The sequence below is a fragment of the Lagenorhynchus albirostris genome, chromosome 17 (assembly GCF_949774975.1).
Source record: "Lagenorhynchus albirostris chromosome 17, mLagAlb1.1, whole genome shotgun sequence".
Lineage (NCBI taxonomy): Eukaryota > Metazoa > Chordata > Mammalia > Artiodactyla > Delphinidae > Lagenorhynchus > Lagenorhynchus albirostris.
This window is the reverse complement of record NC_083111.1, coordinates 46699748-46714964: the sequence shown is the minus strand read 5'-3', so window position 1 is coordinate 46714964 and position 15217 is coordinate 46699748. Positions and strand designations below refer to the sequence as shown.

Below are 15217 nucleotides of genomic sequence, written 5' to 3'. Positions count from 1 at the left end.
TTTTTTGTGCATTATTTCACCGCTCTTATTAGATACACAAATTTTTGATTACGGAACCTGAACTGAAGTACTAAAGTTGAGAGTACAAGTGCACTAAAGCAGATTTTTTGGTTGTCAAGATCCCCATGTCTTATATTTACATCTAACTGAGTAGGAGCTGTGATTGGTGCTTTCCTGTGTATATAAACTATACTCTCATTTAGACCTCGTAGCGGCCTTTTGAAGTAGATTTTCATTTTAATCATTTGTAAATATATTTTTTATTTAAAAAATCATTTTATAAAATTAAATTTATTTCTTTAATAGATGAGAAAACTAAGACTCTGAGAGATTAACTTGCCTGAGATCTCAAAATTGATGAGAGTGGGATTTAAGGTCTTCCTGATTTTAGTTTATACTGTTTCTATTACACCAATCTGTTGCTCCAAGAAGTGCTTGGATGCCCAGAGGTTAGGGCCTTGCCACCAGCTCAGGCTGCAGTTTTGGTGTTGTAGATAGTTTGTAGTCTTGATTGTTCCTACAGATTTGATATTTTACTCTTCTTAATTTCCAGCTGTAATCATATTAAAGGACAGTGAGAGAGGTATATCACGAGAATAGAGATGGATTTTCAGTTTACAAACTTTTTATTAGAAATATTTGACCACAGTTAGAATTGAATGTTTATTGAAATTCCTAGTGGGGGCAGGTTGAGCCTAGCTCAAGAAGGGCAGTCAGAACTAGATAACCTGTCAGTTTGTGTGGTTCCTTAATGTTAATCCACTCCAGAGTCAAAGCATTGATGTTATGTAGACCATCTTTGGATCGAGCACGTGCTAGAAACTATTGTTAATATATTCTGCCCTGGGTAAATTGACTGGCTTGGGGAAAAAAATCATTGCTTGACCCCATATCTTAAGTGTTCTTACAACCTAAGAGGTTAATTGTACATGGTGCTGTAGAGGAAAAAAAAATCTTTTAACTCTGAAATTTCAAGCTCCACATAATTTATCCATTGATTAGATTAAGGTTCAGCGCCCTCTCCAGAACTATAGCATGTATTTAGCTCTGGATTATAAACCATTTACAGAGACATTTCAGATGTGGGCTTCATGCTTTCAATCCCACATAATGTTAAATGGGGATGGCTACTGTATAAAGTCAGAATATGCATTAACTCTAATTCAGCAGATTAATTTTAGGTATTTTTAAATGGCCATGGTTATCTTTAAAAGACAGTAGCTGTCATCAAAAACATTTTTTTAAACTGCTTGAGGGGAACTACTGTGAATCTCTAAAACAAATTCTATTTCGGCAAGATCCGTATTGACACTATATACAGTACAACTGCTCTTCAGACAAGTAACTACTCCCTCCCTGTTGTGTGATAACATTTTAACGTTCATATTTAGCATATAATGCTGATGTGAAAATTTTTAAAAAATCATATAGGTAGTGATTATAAAAAGATTTAGCTTTTTAATTCTTTCTACAAAATATTCATACCATTTTTCCATTTTCACTAGTTCTTTTCAATTTCATATTAATAATTCATAATCAATACCAGTAACTAAGAAAAAATGCTTCCATCAATTGTGTGACAGAAACTGCTATCTGTTTAATAAAACTGAGGCTCCCCTCTAATTCCTGTGCACACAGCTAGACCAAATTTCCCAGTGTCCCTCTTAAATGCAGGCAAGTGACTGTTTTTACCAATGGAATGTACATGCGGGCCGTGGGTACTGACTCCAGGCTACATGCTCCTTCATGTTATTTTTTTCTCTGACTGGCTAAAATGGAGATCAGCTCAATATTAACATTGTAGTCTCAGTTAAGTGCTTGAGTGTAAGATGTTATTAAAGTTGTGTTTGACCTGAAAATCCTTTTCTGTTAAAAATTACATTTAGATTAGAAAGTCAGTGTTATATGGAGAATTTTACAAGTGGAAGGTTCATCAGTAGTCAGCCTAACCATTATTTTATAAGTAGAAATTGTGACACCTCATTTGCTTCTTTCCTTATATTAATGCTATGTCTCCTTTTAAATTTAGATTCTCACAATGTCCCACAGTTGTCATCACCTCCACTTTACTACTACAACATGAATGAACTATAGGAAGTTGTATACTTAGCACAGGGTATTTTCTGAAGTTTTTGTATGTTGAAAATAGCTATTAGTTCTTTCCTCTCTTCATTTTCTCTTCTCCAGTTTTTCTTGTCACTGCTGCTTTCTGATAAGTGCTGCTTCCTTTTTTCCCCCTGTTATTATTTCCATCATGGTCTTCTCCCTACATTTGCCTTTCTCCTCTGGCTTTTAAATCCGGAAAATTGAACTTTTATTTCTCTTTGATTAGTTTGATAAATTAACATACTTAATCACCTCTGTAGTGTTACAATTAACTTAATTCAGTGAACTCTATATCTTCCATATCTTAGAGTTGAATGAGACCACATCTTATTTGTGAATCTCCTCTAAAAAATAGTGATTTTTCTCATTTCTCCTGAAAATCTCTGTAAGAAGAGTGGAACTTGCTATCTGACGAGATGGCCTATTCCGAATTTGTTTCGTAAGCTTTCTCATACTGAGCAGAAATCTGCCTCTGCCCAGATTTAACTAGTCTTGTCTTCTGGAGCCATTCATGTCATATTCTTTCAGTTTTCATGACTGTTTCCAGTTTTCATCAACACTCTTGCTTGCTTTCCTGGATACTCTCCAGTTTGTCAAATCCTGACTTGATACTTTTGGCGGGGGCTGGGGGGGTGGTGAGCCATGCAGCATGTGGGATCTTAGTTCCCTGGCCAAGGAATCGAACCCATGCCCCCCCCTGTGGTAGAAGCCTGGAGTCTTAACCACTGGACTGCCAGGGAAGTCCCTATTTTTAAAGGAACAATATACTCTAGGTTTGGTTTCCTCAGCACAGCATAGAACTGAATCATCATCCTTCATTTTGATTTCTAATTAATATCTTGGAATCATATTCTTCTTCTTAGTAGGCATATCATCCTGCTGAGGCAGAGAAAACGTAGAACAATGTTGTAGAACAGGTCAGATTGCCTAGTTGGAGTTGTACTGTCACAACTTAGCTGTGGTTTTTGAGCTTGGCGCCATTTGTTTTCTTTTATGAGATGGCGATAATTGTAGTTTGTACCTCATAGGTAAGGTTATGGAAGGATCAAATTAATCCATGTAAAGTGATTAAGTATCAAGAATGGCATGTTTATTATTGAAAATGATGTTTTTATTATTTTTCTCAGTTGTCTATTGCTGCATAACAAACCGATCAAAACTAAAACAGTGATTTATTCTGTTTTGTAACTCTGTGGCTTGTCTGGATTCTTTTGGACAGTTTTTCACATGGTGTTGGCTGTGGTCACTCATTGCTGTTTTCAGCTGGGGCTTAAATATCCAAATGGCTTCACTAAACATGTTTCATGACTGGGACTGACTTGACCTTTCTCTCCAGCAAGATAGATTTTTTTTTTTTTTTTTTGGCTTCCGTGGTGGTGCAGTGGTTGAGAATCTGCCTGCTAATGCAGGGGACATGGGTTTGAGCCCTGATCTGGGAGGATCCCACATGGCGCGGAGCAACTAGGCCCGTGAGCTACAACTACTGAGCCTGCGCGTCTGGAGCCTGTGCTCCGCAACAAGAGAGGCCTGCGCACCGCGATGAAGAGTGGCCCCCACTTGCCACAACTAGAGAAAGCCCTCGCACAGAAACGAAGACCCAACACAGCAAAAATAAAATAAATTAACTTAAGAAAAAAAGAAAGAAAAAAAACCTTAAAAAAATTTTTAAAAAGATAGGTTTTTTTTGTTTTTTTTTAATGCTGGCTTAGGGTTCCAAGAGGGCAAAAGGGGAAGTTGCTAGTCCTCTTAAGGATTAGGCCTAGAACTGGGACAGGAGTCATTTTCACCGCATTCTGTTGGTTAAAGCAAGACAACAAAGTTAACTCAGACTCAGGAGAAAGGAAATGAATTCCACCTCTTGACAGGAGGAGTGGCATACATGAACAGGGATGGTAGGGGAACTGGTGGAGGACATTCTGTTCTTTCATAGTTAGCTTTTTGAACCAAATTTAATCTTTAATCCAGTCTATCTTGCTTTTTGTTTTTTAAATTTTAATGGTTCTTACCTTTATGTCATCAGAAGATTTTAAAAGTTTGTCATTTATCCCTTTCTCAACTCTTTTATTTAAAAAATTTCTCATCCCTTTCTCAACTTCTTTTATTTTTAACAGCTTTATTGAGGTATAATTGACATACAAAGAACTGCACGTATTCATTTAATGGGTACAATGTGATGAGTTTGCTTTTTCAACTTCTTGTAGTCAGCATTTTACCAGAAACATTCACCACTGTTGATCCTTCGTCCTTTTAGTCTATCATTAGGCCAATAAACAGCCTGACTACTGGTATCTTGCCTTCTTGTTACTTGTAGGTTCTGGTTAATAGCTTTAAAGTAGTTTTTGCCGTTGTTATTGTTTAAATCAGATGTTATGGCTAAATTCAGTGTTCAGCTTGAGGGAAGAGGTGCTTAATTGCTAATTTAAAAATTCTCAGTGTGGGTTACCCAAATGTAAAACAACAGTTTTTAGAGATATAGAAGTTATTACTCATAAAAGATGAGTTACAATTTCTTATGACATTTATTGACACCTTGCCTAAATAACTTCTGCAAGTTTTCGGACGTATACTTTAAAGTTTTACATTTTAAGTGATTCACCCTTAACTAACTGCACATGTTTGTGGCCCTCATCTTTACATATATACAGTGGGTTAGATAAAAGTCATTGAAAAGTGAAGGACATGATGAGGCAGTGTTATTCTGTTTCTGTTGTCTTCCCTGCTAGACATTTTATCCTCAGACTTAGAGACTGTCTTGCTCACTATTCTCAGTGCCTAGCCCGGTCCATTTAAGTATTGAAGAATAAATGAATGTAAAAAATATGTTGAAGCAGTAAAATATGAAATAGAAATGCCTAGGTAGAGAATTGATTTCATGGTTAGGCTTTTACTTGTTGTCACTTCTTTCGTTTGAAAATATTCTTTGTCAATCTTAAATATATATAAATGAGCCAGAGAGCAGTTCACAATCGAATTGTACATGGAACCTTCTTTAGATTTATATATATTTTTCCCGCTATTTAATTTGAAGTGATTTGTGAATTCTGGTTAATCTCAATACACTTTTTCCTTAGTTGGACTTCATAGTCTAACTTTTAGCCTAGCCAGTCAAAAGTGGAATTTGTCCTTCCAAGTGTGGAGTGCCACAGGTTAAACCTAGACTTCTGAATCCAAAGCCATTATGCTATACCGTCTCCCATAGTGGAATGAATAATGCATTTTGTATTAAGATATAAAACTTGAAAAAGCCTGGTCATTTGTTTCTTAAGTTAAAAAAAAAACACTTACTATGCTAAATGGAACTATCTTTTGCTGTTTAGGCAGATCCGCAGATCCCCAAAGAGCAGCTATAGTGTTCACAGAGTGTTCATGCCTCAAAGAGGATGATGGTGTTTAAAGGACACAATGACGGGAAGTTTGAATTTTGCCAAGTCTTAGGTTATAGGCATTCCTTCTTCGGAGGAAGCAGTGGTCTTCCAAGCCCAGAGGGTTCCTTTATTTCTAGTTTGGTTGAGATTTCACACTAGAAGCTGCCTCACAGTTTAAATGAATCAATGAATGAATGAATTCCAAAACACTTTTGCAGCTGAGAGATCTTTGAATAAGAAAGTCTGGGTGTGGTGTAGTAAGAATTTTGTTATCCTAACCAAAGTGGTCTTCTGATTTCAGGCCAACGGTTTCAAATATCAGTTAATAATCACAGGAAACATTATTTCAGGTTGAATTCTCTCATCTCCAACCCTTTCCTGTAATGCATTGCAACCTGCTCCTACTGCCAACTTGGAACTACCCACTTCATCTGAGTATCTGTTGCTTAAGTTGCAGAAAGGGGGAGAAGCCGGGTTAAAGCTTACTCTCCCACTCACCATTTGGAACATAATGAGGTAGACATACAAAGTTAGAGTTACTATTTAAAAGCATTTTTCAGCCTGTTTGGCATATAAGTAGGTGCTATATAAACTACTGGGTTACTACCAGAAGAATAGAAACCAAGAATTAGATACCCTTTTTCCTTGTAAAAATTGAGAATTGTTTGGGGCTAAGCCCAGTTGAAAATTGACTTTCACCTTGATTCCTAGAGTGTATTTAGTAGGAAGAAGTGGAGTGTTTAAAAAAAATTTTTTTGCCTAATTCTACTACTGGAATTATCTTTCTCCCCCTTAAAAAAAATACTAGTTTATTGTGCCTTATCCCCCTAATACAGTGAAATCAAGTTTTTCTTTAAATCCATTGTAGAATATAATTATTAGCATGTTAGGATTTACTTAGCTTAGATTGTTATAGTTTTGAACAGAATTACGTAGAATGAAGTTTAACCCGTTTGGGGTGATCGGTAAATATGTATCTTATTAGCTGAAAATCACTTTAATGAAACTAAAGGTTTACTCTTCAGATCTTTAATTCTCATACTCCTACCAGTGTCTTAATTTAGTTAGGAAAAATAAAACTTTGAACAGCTTTTTACCTGTTGTGAGGTATTACTTTAATTGTAGTCTTATAAATGACGTTTTGTTCTTTTGTTCTGTTTCCTCTGTCATGGACTCTGGTAGTGTCTATTATACTATCGGTTTCTGCTTAAGTCATATATTCCTCCAGAGTACCAAAAAGTTAATCTCTTATGTTCTTTGCATTCTAGTGTCATGACTACCTTGAAAATGAAAAGTTTGCCATTTTGTTAAATAATATAATAATAAAGCATAATAACAAATATAATATTATGAGCTATCATGCTTTCACATTCATTGAAACATGCAGTCTTTATCAGCATGTAAATTGATAGCACTGTGGGGGAGATGCCAATATTCAAATTATCATCCTTAAATAATAAGCTGAACATTAATTTCAAATTTTAAGTATTACTGTCCAAAGCATTCTGCTCTTAAACCACAAATTTACGAGTCTACAGCATTCAAAAATTGTATTATTGGCAATGACTGGGTATTAAAGTTTTATAACTTAGGCTATAGTATGCTCTTAAAAAATGCAGATTCTTTCAGTTTTGTAAATATTTTAGTCTTATTATGACTGTTTATTTTCTTCCCAAGTCTCTTTTGGAAAAGTTCTTGATCCCCAATGCTTCACAAGCAGAGAGCAAAGTCTTCTACTTGAAAATGAAAGGAGACTACTACCGCTACTTGGCCGAGGTTGCTGCTGGTGACGACAAGAAAGGTATGCTGCCTCAGCCTGCGCTGGGCGCCTAGAAAATGACACGGCACGGAAGGAGTCCCTTCTGGAGTTAGAGAATTGTTCTGTTGTTTTTTAATTGTTCAGAGCACTAAATGAAGAGTAATAATGGACTTTGCGCTCTCTCTCTCTCTCTCTCTCTTTTCTTCCTTCCCTCCCCTCCCCTCCTTCTTCCCTCCCCCCCCCTTCTTCCCTCCCCCCGTCCTTCCTTCAACTAAACAGTTGACCCTTGAGGAACACAGATTTAAGCTGCACAGGTCCATTTACACAGAGATTTTTTCTGTAAATACTACAGTACTACATGATCCAAGGTTGGACATGAAGGGCCGCCTACAAAATTATACTCAGATTTTCGACTGCATGAAGAGTTGTCATCCCTAAACCCCTTGTTGTTCAAGGGTCAACTATATATCTACTGCTGAATAATTGGTATTCTGAAATGTATGCTTGTTAACAAGCCAATTTTATGTATAGGAATGTTTCCTCACAATTTTAATAGTGGTTATAGTATAACTGTAGAGCAGTACAAACTAATTATTAAAAATAATACTGAGATGGTTAGAGTTATTTTGTCTTGACATTGATCAATGGCTAGTGTAGTTTTCCAAACGAAGCTTTTCTTTTTTTTTTCTTTTAAATTGAGGAGCCTTAATCAGTTAAGGTTGCTACAGCTTAATATTTCAGAGTTTATAATTGGATAGTAAAGGTTTGGTTTGAGGGGTGAAGGTGAAGTGCAAACTTTTATCGATACATTTTGGTGCATTTTATTATCCAGGGATTGTGGATCAATCACAGCAGGCATACCAAGAAGCTTTTGAAATCAGCAAAAAGGAAATGCAGCCAACACATCCTATCAGATTGGGTCTGGCCCTTAACTTCTCTGTGTTCTATTATGAGATTCTGAACTCCCCTGAGAAAGCCTGCTCTCTTGCAAAAACGGTATGTATTTTTTACCTGTTATGTGGAAATTTAGTAACCATTATTATTGGAGCATTGAAATGTATTTTTTTTTATCACAGGCATTTGATGAAGCCATTGCTGAACTTGATACATTAAGTGAAGAGTCATACAAAGACAGCACACTAATAATGCAGTTACTGAGAGACAACTTGACAGTAAGTACATACCAGCATCATGAGTGGTTAACATGGCGAAGAGATTATAGGCATACCTCTGTTTTATTGTGCTTCGCAGATACTACGAGTTTTACACATTGAAGGTTTGTTACAACCCTGTGTTGAGCAAGTCTATGGGTGCTGTTTTTCTCAAAAGCGTTTGCTCATTTTATGTCTCTTGAGTTCACATTTTGGTAATTTTCAGTGTTTCGAACCCTACACCAGCAAAAATTTCAACTGCTGAAGGCTTAGTTGATGATTAGCATTTTTTAGCAATAAAGTATTTTTTAACAAGGTATGTACATTGGTTTTTTTTAAAGACATAATGCTGTTGCATACTTAATAGACTACAGTATGGTGTAAACATAACTTATATGCACTGGAAACAAAAAATTCGTGTGACTCAGTTTATTTTTATATTCGCTTTTTTTATTCTTTTTTTTTTAATGTAAGATCCTATCTGCTTTTAAAACTCTGAAGAAAACCATCTTACAGAAACTGAAATATTAGACTAAGGACTAAAAATGTATCTTTTCATTAGTTACATATACCCATTGTTAAAATTCTGGTTTTTAAAATGACTTTGTAATTCATGGTTTTGAACTTTCAATTACATAAGCCGTTTTATTTTTCATTTCAATATAGTTGATTCTTTTCTTTCCATTTTAGTCACAGAAGAGTTTTGCTTTTAGTATCAAAAGCATACTTAAGTTCTCTTTTTTTTTTTAATAATTTTTATTTATTTATTTGGTTGTTCTGGATCTTAGTTGCAGCAGGCGGGCTCCTTAGTTGTGGCTCTCAAACTCTTAGTTGTGGCATGCATGTGGGATCTAGTTCCTTGACTAGGGATTGAACCTGGGTGCCCTGCATTGGGAGCACGGAGTCTTAACCACTGCGTCACCAGGGAAGTCCCTTAAGTTCTCTTATTTATTTATTTATTTTTGGCTGCGTTGGGTCTTCGTTGCTGCGCGCGAGCTTTCTCTAGTTGCAGCAAGTCGGGCTACTCTTAGTTGCGGTGCGCAGGTTTCTCATTGCGGTGGCTTCTCTTGTTGCGGAGCATGGGCTCTAGGTACTCGGGTTTCAGTAGTTGCAGCACGTGGGCTCAGTAGTTGTGGCTCGCAGGCTCTAGAGCGCAGGCTCAGTAGTTGTGGTGCACGGGCTTAGTTGCTCCGAGGCATATGGGATGTTCCCGGACCAGGGATTGAACCCGTGTCCCCTCCATTGGCAGGAGGATTCTTAACCACTGCGCCACCAGGGAAGCCCTCTCTTCATATTTAAATTCCATTAAAAACAGTGACCATAAAGTTGCTTCTCTATTTTTGTAGCTATGGTAGGGCATTAATAACTTTAGTTACAAAATTTCAGATACTCTACAGAGTCCAAGTGGACATCTATTTTGCCTAGTCTCTTAGTAAAAAAAAAAAAAAATGACTTACTGTGGCAGGTCATGATTGTCCTTGGTATACTGCAGACTAAAAAAAAAAACCACAATGCCAGTACCACACTAAAAAAATATATAGTTAATACCCTAATAATATTAAATTTCTAGCATTCAATTTCCAGTTGTCTTTCTTTGTATTGTCTTTTTTTTTTTTCTTCCAACAGTTTTTTATTTACATTGGGATCCAAATAGTCTATATATTGCAGTTGGTTGATATGTCTCTTTGGTCCCATAGGTTTTCACATTCTTCTCCTTCACATGAATATTAAATTTGAAGTTTTGAGGCTTGGGTGAAAAAAGTAGCAAGTGTCTTCTGTGTGCCAGATAAAGAGCTAGGAGTGAAGATTATAGTTTAGTGCTACTGGTTTTTATTAGCTTTGGGGCATTTGTTTTGGGGACTGTACATCATCATTGTATACATTTAACTTTTCTCAGCTTTATTTTATCTAGCCCATTGCCAATTTTCTGAACCAGTTATATTCTCAGCAGTTTTTTGAATGTCATTATGTACTTGTTTATTATTAAACACTGAAAATTATTTTAGAAAGTATAATTGGAGGCTCCCTACACACTCTGGAGATTATTTCAGTCAAGAGGATAAGGTATAGAGTTCCTTAAAGAATGAATCTTTTTATGTATATCAAATGAAAGAAGCACTTCAGTTTGTTAGCTAATTTTAATATTAAGAATTTTTCAAATTTTTCTGGTTTGAAATGATGAGATAGTTCTGAAAGGTAGAACTTGAGACCTAGTCACTACTGAGTTGTGTTATCACTTTTTGAGAAGGTCTGATCTGAAATATATACTTCCAGCTGAATCTTGGTATCAGTATAGCATGAAGAGCGTATTACAACAGCTGAGTAAGAAGAAAACCAAGGTTCTGATTCTGATTCTGTCACTATTTACTATGTGCCTTCTCTGAGCTCTTGTCGTATTGCCTGTTATCATTATAGGTTGATTGGGTCACTTATCTGTCAAGTAAAGAAATTTTGTCAAAACTATCTAGTATCTGAGTCTGGATCTGGTTGACCAGTATTGTTAACACATAACCCTAGGAAGAGAAATATAAATATCCTTCATCAAAGTTTTAATGTTTATATGGAAAAAACAGGATCCATGAAAGAACTGGAAAGAGATGATAAAAAAATAATTCCATCTTGTCTTACAAGACCACCAGTTTAATAGAAGCTTACAGACTTTTAGGTCATTCAGATAACTGTATGATGTTCAAAGAAGTCTCCTTTCCAGGCCAGTAACATATTTGGCTAATAAATAAATAAAACTAATGGGTGATTTGGGGGATAGAAAAATATTGAGCTTTCCCCCCCTTCATTCTGCAGTGTATAAGCAATATAAAATTTAAGGTATCTTGAAACAATCCTTTTATAATTTCCTCTAAAAATCATTATAGAGTGCTAAGACTTGTAAAAAAAATATTTGAAACAGCTGAGATAATTTTGAAATCATCTTTTTAAACTGCTGAAAAACTGTAACAATCTAAAAATTAGTAGACACCATAGGCCTACTACTATGGGACAATTCAGTTTTTACCTCTTCGAAGATTTGGTTCTGACCATACTGTTTTGTGTTCATCTATTTATTTTGAATCAGACAAATTCACAAAGGTAGTTTTTGTGGTTTTTTTTGTAAACTAAAAATGTTAGTTAAATTTGTATTTTAGTTCTGACTTGATCCTGACTCTTGAGTTTCATAGAGTGTGGTATTCTCTTTAGAGTGGCAGTCTAAAGTCTACCAGGGGAAAGTAGTCAGCCTGAGCTCCTTGAGCATGGGGACTGAATTTGATGATTCTGGTTTAGTTGCACTAAACTTACACAACTGTCTCTCACTGGGGCTATTTGGGACAATCTACTATTCTGATAGCTATTGATATTTAGAACTGTAGTTTCTATGATTTCTTCTACTTTTTCTTCACCTATGAATAACCAAGAATTTCCTGTATCTGACTTTGTTATTTGAAGACAACTCTGTTGTGTACTTACTATGCTTACAGAATGATTAGGGAGGAAATAAATGTATTATGTTGATGTCTTTTATATCTTTTTTTAAAATTTATTGTATTGAAGTATAGTTGATTTCCAATGTTGTGTTAATTTCTGCTATAGAGCAAAGGGATTCAGTTATACACATATACATTCTTTTTCATATTATTTTCCATTGTGGTTTATCACAGGATATTGAATATAATTCCCTGGAGGCGTTTTACATCTTGAAGCTATCTTAAATGCTGCAATTTTTTAAAGAAAGCCTTCCAACAAAAACTGCTTAGATTCTGGTACTTTGGCATATATATTAAGGTTTTTTTAAACTGAAATATACTAAAATTTCTCTCTCTCCCTCCCTCCCTCCCCCCCCTTCCTCTTTTAACTAGTTGTGGACATCGGATACCCAAGGAGACGAAGCTGAAGCAGGAGAAGGAGGGGAAAATTAAAAGGCCTTCCAACTTTTGTCTGCCTCATTCTAAAATTTACACAGTAGACCATTTGTCATCCATGCTGTCCCACAAATAGTTTTTTGTTTACGATTTATGACAGGTTTATGTTACTTCTATTTGAATTTCTATATTTCCCATGTGGTTTTTATGTTTAATATTAGGGGAGTAGAGCCAGTTAACATTTAGGGAGTTATCTGTTTTCATCTTGAGGTGGCCAATATGGGAATGTGGAATTTTTATACAAGTTATAAATGTTTGGCATAGTACTTTTGGTACATTGTGGCTTCACAAGGGCCAGTGTTAAAACTGCTTCCATGTCTAAGCAAAGAAAACTGCCTCGTATTGGTTTGTCCTGGTGGGGAATAAAAGGGATAATTGGTTCCAGTCACAGGTGTAGCTGTGGGTACTTTAAGGTTTGGAGCACTTATAAGGCTATAGTAGAAATAGATACCCCATGGATATTACATGTTAAACCATGTGTTATCTGTGGAATACTCAAGTCTCAATGTGCACACCATTGACTACAGCTACAGAAGCGTTCCTTTAGTTGTGACTCAATTTACTCTGGATAAGGGCAGAAACGGTTCACATTCCATTATTTGTAAAGTTAACTGCTGTTTGCTTTCATTATTTTTGCTACACTCATTTTATTTGTATTTAAATGTTTTAGGCAACCTAAGAACAAATGTACAAGTAAAGATGCAGTAAAAATGAATTGCTTGATATTCATTACTTCATGTGTATCAAGCGCAGCAGTAAAACAAAAAACCCATGTATTTAACATTTTTTAGGTTTTTTTTTGCTTTTGTGGGTTTTGTTTTGTTTTGTTTTTGTTTTGTTTTTTGGGTTTTTTTTTTTTTTTGATACTTGCCTAACATGCATGTGCTGTAAAAATAGTTAACAGGGAAATAACTTGAGATGATGGCTAGCTTTGTTTAATGTCTTATGAGATTTTCATGAACAATCCAAGCATAATTGTTAAGAACATGTGTATTAAGTTCATGTAAGTGGAATAAAAGTTTTATGAATGGACTTTTCAACTACTTTCTCTACAGCTTTTCATGTAAATTAGTCTTTTGGTTCTGAAACTTCTCTAAAGAAAATTGTACATTTTTGGAAATTTATTCCTTATTCCCTCTTGGCAGCTAAATGGGCTTTTACTAAGTTTGAATACAAAGTTTATCATAACAGCAAAATACTACTAAGATAGCTACTACTGTTCCCAACCATGTCCCTACTTCCCCATCCCCCTGAAAAAATTTTTTTTTTTTTTTTCAGAGACAGGGGGATTGAATGAAAAAAAAAGTAATGTGTTCCATTTAAAATTTTGGTATATGGCATTTTCTAACTTAGGAAGCCGCAATGTTCTTGGCCCATCATGACATTGGGTAGCATTAACTGTAAGTTTCGTGCTTCCAAATCACTTTTGTTTTTAAGAATTTCTTGATACTCTTATAGCCTGCCTTCAATTTTGATCTTTTATTCTTTCTATTTGTCAGGTGCACAGGATTACCTTTTTTAAGCCTTGTGTCTTGTCACCAACCGTTCCTACTTGGTGGCCATGTTCTTGGGGAAAAGGCCGCATGATCTTTCTGGCTCCACTCAATGCCTAAGGATACCCTGCTTCCTTTGCTTGCATCCCACAAACTATTTCCCTCATCCTATACACTGCAGCAAATCTCTCCCTAGTTGATGAGATTGTGTTTATCTCCCTGTAAACCCTACCTATCCTGAATGGTCTGTCATTGTCTTTGCCTTTAAAATCCTTCCTCTTCCTCTCTGAATAATGATGGGGCTAAGTTATACCCAAAGCTCACCCTACAAGCTATTTCCTCAGTACCTTGCAGAAAACACCAAACAAAAATACCATTTTAAAAGAGGTGTATTTTTTTTTCTTTTAGAATGTAAGCTCCTTGAGAGCAGGGACAATGTTTTCTGTATGTTCTATTGTGCCTAGTACACTGTAAATGCTCAATAAATACTGATGATGGGAGGCAGTGAGTCTTGATGATAAGGGTGAGAACTGAAATCCCGAATACTGTTTTGTTGCTTGTTTTATTACGACCTCAGATTAAATTGGGAAATATCAGCCCTTTGGGACAATTGTCCCAAATGTTACATTCAAATAAAAGTGCAATGGAGGCCTTGGGGTCTTTCTTTCAAGGAGAAAAAGATCTCTTATGCATTTGGGACAACATCATAATGCATCTTCACACACAGCTCTTTTCTTTTTCTATTGATTTTTCCTGACCCCCAGGCCAAGGACATGAAATAATCATTTTATAGCTATGGAGAATGAAGTAAGACTGAGGAGATGGGTTTTATTCAAGTAAATTATAAATAAAATCTAAAGCTTGTCTCATTTGCCTATTTATGTGCCTCAGTCTTATCTACTACTTTGATTCTGAAATAAATTGTGATAATACTTCATTAATATTAGGTGTTAATAGGTTTCTACATAGTAGTGCCCAGTAGATAAAGGAAGATTTCAACCTGAGATTTTTTTGCCTTGAGATTTGAACAATAAATTTTTTATAACATTTCTTAAATTGCCCCAAATTCAGGCTTCATGTCTGTTTCTGTCAACAGTTTCAGGAATTGGGAGACTCCAGCAAAGTAATGTATTTGGTGTGTGTGTGTAGTATTGGAGTTGTTAAATGTATTATGTCCACTTCAGAGTTGTGCCTTGAGAGTGGGCAGGAGTGGGGTCAGTTAAAAGGATGGATTTTGCTGCCACTTTGGCCTATGGTCTTGGCTTTTCCAGTTAATAGCTGTTAGTTTTTTGTGTGATGAAGATAGAAATTGGTGTTGGGGAGCAAAAGAATTAAAAGAATGTAATGTCAAGTGGCTTAGTAACTATAGGAGCTCAGTCCTTTTCCTGTCTTCCCTAAAAATAGTCACCAATCCTGCCATGGCCCAGTA

General features: G+C 35.7%; 1 protein-coding gene across 3 annotated transcripts in view; it reads left to right on the top strand.

Annotated features, from left to right (window-relative positions):
- The window catches only part of YWHAZ (tyrosine 3-monooxygenase/tryptophan 5-monooxygenase activation protein zeta), a 32387-nt gene extending 17950 nt beyond the window's left edge, over positions 1–14437 (top strand). For all 3 annotated transcript variants that reach the window (XM_060127287.1, XM_060127288.1, XM_060127286.1), the window contains exons 3-6: positions 7149–7272; positions 8063–8226; positions 8307–8402; positions 12233–14437. In XM_060127287.1, the coding sequence (XP_059983270.1) occupies positions 7149–7272; positions 8063–8226; positions 8307–8402; positions 12233–12292 (444 nt within the window). In that variant the 3' untranslated portion in view covers positions 12293–14437. The remainder of the gene's footprint in view (positions 1–7148; positions 7273–8062; positions 8227–8306; positions 8403–12232) is intronic.
- Positions 14438–15217: the final 780 nt, after the last annotated feature.